This window comes from Primulina tabacum, chromosome 11 (assembly GCF_025594145.1).
Source record: "Primulina tabacum isolate GXHZ01 chromosome 11, ASM2559414v2, whole genome shotgun sequence".
NCBI classification, from domain to species: domain Eukaryota; kingdom Viridiplantae; phylum Streptophyta; class Magnoliopsida; order Lamiales; family Gesneriaceae; genus Primulina; species Primulina tabacum.
Genome location: NC_134560.1, coordinates 21,065,983 through 21,071,241, shown reverse-complemented (window position 1 = coordinate 21,071,241; position 5,259 = coordinate 21,065,983). Strand labels below are relative to the sequence as shown.

At 37.7% G+C, this 5,259-nt stretch overlaps 1 protein-coding gene across 1 annotated transcript; it reads left to right on the top strand.

The window, feature by feature from the left end:
• Window positions 1-996: 996 nt before the first annotated feature.
• On the top strand, window positions 997-3,056 carry LOC142519688 (uncharacterized). The gene is made up of 2 exons (XM_075622720.1): window positions 997-2,294; window positions 2,432-3,056. Exons 1-2 carry the CDS (start codon window positions 997-999, stop codon window positions 3,054-3,056), a joined length of 1,923 nt encoding a protein of 640 aa, XP_075478835.1.
• The last annotated feature ends 2,203 nt before the right edge of the window (window positions 3,057-5,259 follow it).

Here is a 5,259-nt window from a genome sequence, read left to right as displayed (position 1 = left end):
CAGCCTTGATCTTACCTACGTCATGGCAGCCCCTTAACTAAACAATAAACAAGATATTGGGTTCGAAATCCATGCTTCCTCATGCAAACATGCAGTAAACCGAAAATTCATAAAAATATTACATGTTTCTCATGCATACAGTTATCCAAACAATAATATGACATGATGGATGAGAAAAGGAGATATATGGCATGCCTTTGCATTTTATACGCTCGAAAATCCGTTGACGACGAAGAACGGGTCGAAACCTTTGACTTGTTTCCTTTGAACCCTTCGAATTATCTCTTCCAAAACTTAAAGTGAAGTGCTGTGTGTGTTGTAGTTGGGAGAGGGTTTTTCAGAATTTTGGGAGTGGGGAGGCGTGAGTTCTTTGATGAAAAAGTGAAGGGTTTTGTGATTCGTTGCACTTTAAATACTAATCTAACCACTAAGTAGGCTTTAGGCCTATTAAGCCCCAAAATTCAAGCCCATTAGTTAAATTAGGATTTAATAAAATATTAACCAAAGTTTTGATTAATTAAATATGTGAATTTATTAGCCGGGTTGCCAAAAAGTTCGTATTTTAGTTGAAACTTAACCCCGATAAAATTATCGTCCCGGCGTATAAAATTGCTTCAAAACCCTTTATTTTCAAAAATACTTAAAAGCATCGACCATCTTTCAAATAATTAAAAATAATTATTTAAAAAATATTTTATGTTTTCTTCAGCCCTCGGTCCCCGTTCCTCGATCGTCACTTGAATATTCCTAAAAATACATTCTTTTATGTATGATGACAAATAAATCTCATTTAGCATATAAACAAGTACGTCACATAATTAATTAGCAACTAAAATCAATTAATTACTCAATTTTTTTCATAATTTCCTAGATTCGTATGCAGTTGGATTACGTCGTCTTAATTTCGGACCTTACACCACTGGAGGTTATGGTTCTAGCATCACTCGCCCTACCGTGGAAGCAAATAACTTTGAGTTGAAGCCATCCATCATTCAAATGATACAGTATCAAGTGAGATTTGGAAGATCGCAGGCCGAGGATCCTAATGCACATCTGGAGGGATTTCTATCTATCTGTGACACAATCAAATTCAATGGAGTGAGCACGGATGCCATAAGATTGAGACTATTCCCTTTCTCTTTGCATGGTGAAGCAGCAGAATGGCTTAGAGATCTACCAGCTGGCTCTATTACTACATGGAATGGTTTTGTGGAAATGTTCATGAATCAATATTTTCCACCCACCAAGCTAGCACAACTGCGTATGGATATTTCATCTTTTCGCCAGAAGGATGGGGAGACATTACATACAGCTTGGGGAAGATTTAGAAAGATGTTGAGGAGGTGTCCTCAACATGGTTTCTCTTCATCTGAACAAGTTCAGATTTTCTATAACGGAGTAGATCCTTCTGTGCGTTCCATGCTAGATGCGGCAGCCAATGGTAGCTTATACAGGAAGACTCCACGAGTTGCACTTGAAATAATTTCAAATATAGCAGAAAATAGTGCGGGTTGGCCAGATATTAAACGAGAAAAGAAGGCTAGAGTTCTTGAAATGTATGTCTTGAATGCACTTACTGCTAAGATTGATGGGTTGGCCCATAAATTCTCTCAGCTGCAATCAAATCAAGCAAATCAAGTCCAAGGAATAATCATCGAGGAACAACCCATTTTTGATGAAGAAGCAGTGAATTTTGTGGGGAATCATTGGAGACATCAATCCAATCCATACAGTTCCACATACAATCTAGGATGGAAGAATCACCCTAATTTGTCTTGGAAGAATACGGAGAATTCCCTTAATCCAACACATATTCCTCCACTGCCCATTCCTCAACAAGTGAGACAACAAGGATTATTGGTACCTGCAACACCTTCAGGGTTCAAACAAGAACATCAAAGACCAATTTATGAGGATTTTATGATGAAACATGTTGTGGGAATGGAGACGAGACTGCATAATCATGACGCTATCTTTCGAAGGTTGGATGCTCAAATGGGTCAAATATCCAATCAATTAGCAAATCGACCCCTTGGAACACTACCAAGTGATACTGAGAAAAATCCAAAAGGAGTGAATGCAGTGAGTACAGTGATCAAGGCCGAGGAAGAGGAGCCAAAGAGGCAGAATTCTACAGATATGGAGGCAAAGAATGATGGAGGAATGAAACCCAAAATGGAAGATGCTAAGGAACAGAACACTCAGACTACACGGAAGACATGTAAGAAAGCTAAGGAATTTGATTCTAATGATAATATTGATATTAATACACTTCCTTTTCCTCAAAGAGCAAGGCAAGTACAATTGGATCAACAATTTTCGAAATTTCTTGAAGTTTTTAAGAAATTGCACATAAATATTCCTTTTGTAGAGGGTTTGGCTCAAATGCCTTCTTATGCTAAATTCTTGAAAATATTTTGACTAAAAAAAGAAAACTTGTTGATTTTGAAACTGTTAAGCTTTCTGAGGAATGTTCATCTATTTTGCAAAATAAATTACCTCCAAAGCTTAATGATCCAGGTAGTTTCTCCATTCCTTGCACTATAGGTAATTCTAATTTTAACAAAGCATTGTGTGATCTTGGTGCTAGCATAAATCTTATGCCTTATTCCTGCTTTGAGAAATTGGGGATTGGAGAAGTTAAACCAACCACTATTTCCCATCAACTTGCTGATAGGTCTATTAAATATCCTAGAGGGGTTATAGAGGATGTTTTGGTTAAGGTTGATAAATTTATATTTCCAGTTGACTTTGTTGTGCTAGACATGGAGGAGGATCGTGAGATCCCCCTAATTTTGGGTCGTCCTTTCTTAGCTACTGGAAGAGCTCTCATAGATGTGCAAAAAGGTGAGTTAGTTTTGAGGTTGAATGATGAGAAAGTAACTTTTAATGTCTTTCGTAGTATGAAATATCCTGGATCTTCTGATTGTTATAGAATAGATGCTATTGATGATATTGTTGAGTGTAGTGTGCAGGATTCTTTGATTGAAGACCCACTGGAAAAGCTTTTGGTGAACCCAAAGTCCACGGAATCAGACAGAGAAGAGGTGGAGTAATGTATGAACTATTTGGAGGGATCAAAGCCTTTGCCAAGATCGTTGAATTCGAAGATTGGGGAGCTGAGGCATATTCCAAAATCACTTAAACCTTCCATAGAAGAACCCCCTTCCTCGAACTCAAACCACTTCCTCCTCATTTAAAATATTTATTTTTGAAGGAAGAAGATAAACTGCCAGTAATTGTTTCTTCTTCCTTGACAGGTGATGAGGAAGATAAGCTATTGAGAGTGCTGAAGGACAACATATGTGCCATTGGATGGAGCATAGCTGACATCAAGGGGATTAGTCCATCCATGTGCATGCACAAATTTTTAATGGAGAAGGAGCACTCTCCCACTACTCAACCTCAAAGGAGATTGAATCCAGTTATGCAAGAGGTCGTCAAAAAGGAGGTAATCAAACTCCTTGATGCTGGTATGATCTTTCCTATATCCGATAGCAAGTGGGTAAGTCCTGTGCATGTTGTTCCTAAGAGAGGGGGAATCACTGTTGTTGAAAATGAAAATAACGAATTAATCCCCACTAGAACTGTGACTAGGTGGCGTGTTTGTATTGATTATCGCAAATTGAATGATGCCACAAGAAAAGATCACTTCCCCTTACCTTTTGTTGATCAAATGTTAGAGCGTTTGGCAGGTCATACTTTTTATTGTTTTCTAGATGGTTATTCTGGATATATGCAAATCCCAATAGACCCCGAAGATCAACATAAGACAACTTTTACTTGTCCATACGGTACATTTTCTTATAAAAGAATGCCATTTGGTTTGTGTAATGCTCCTGCTACTTTTCAACGTTGTATGATGTCGATTTTTCATGATATGGTTGAAAAGTATATTGAGGTCTTCATGGATGACTTTTCTGTTTTTGGTTCTTCCTTCGACTCCTGTTTGGTTAATTTGTCAAAAGTGCTAAAGAGATGTGAAGAAACAAATCTTGTATTTAACTGGGAGAAATGTCACTTCATGGTAAGGGAAGGAATTGTCTTTGGTCACAAAATTTTTGAAAAAGGTATTGAAGTGGATAGAGCTAAGGTAGAGGATCATAGAAAAGCTTCCTCCTCCCACTAATGTCAAAGGAATTCGTAGCTTTATTGGGCATGCAGGTTTTTATAAGCGATTTATCAAGGATTTCTCGAGTATTACTAAGCCTTTAACTAATTTGCTAATGAAAGATGTTCCTTTTGTTTTTTCTGAGGATTGTTTACAAGCTTTTCAGGTATTAAAGCAAAAGTTAACCACCACGCCGATCATTGTCGCACCAGATTGGAATCTACCTTTTGAACTCATGTGTGACGCAAGTGATATTGCTTTAGGGGCTGTTTTGGGGCAAAAGAGAGACAAATTCTTGCATGTAATCTACTATGCAAGCATGACACTTTCAGGAGCTCAATTAAACTATGCTACTACAGAAAAATAGTTGCTGGATGTTGTGTTTGCTTTGGACAAGTTTCGGCCATACCTTGTAGGGAGTAAAGTGATAGTCCACACGGATCATTCAGCTTTAAAATATCTCTTAAACAAGAAGGATGCCAAGCGAAGATTGATAAGATGGATCCTTCTACTGCAAGAATTTGACATAGAGATCGTGGATCGAAAGGGGACTGAAAACCAAGTTGCTGATCATCTATCGAGATTGGAGAAGCCCGAGGAAGGTAAGTATGTAATTAGAGATGAATTCCCTGACGAGAAACTTTATGTCATCTCTAATTTACCATGGTATGCTGATTTTGTCAATTATTTCTCATGAAAATTTATTCCTTCTCATCTAACATATCAGCAGAAAAAGCAGTTCTTTTCAGATTTAAAATATTATCTTTGGGAAGATCCTCTTTTGTTTAGAATTTGTACAGATGGCATTATTCGTAGGTGTATTCCAGCGGAAGAGGTAAGTTCTATACCTGCTCATTGTCATAGTGGTCCAACTGGAGGACATTTTGGGGCAAGTAAAACGGCCACAAAAATCCTTCAAGCTGGATTCTACTGGCCCACACTGTTCAAGGATGCACACACTTATGTTTTGAATTGCAATGAATGCCAACGTGTTGGTAATATTTCAAGGAGACATGAAATGCCATTGAATAATATTTTAGTCTGTGAATTGTCTGATGTGTGGGGAATTGATTTCATGGGGCCATTTCCAGATTCCTTAGGAAATAAATATATTTTGGTGGTTGTGGATTACGTATCCAAGTGGGTGG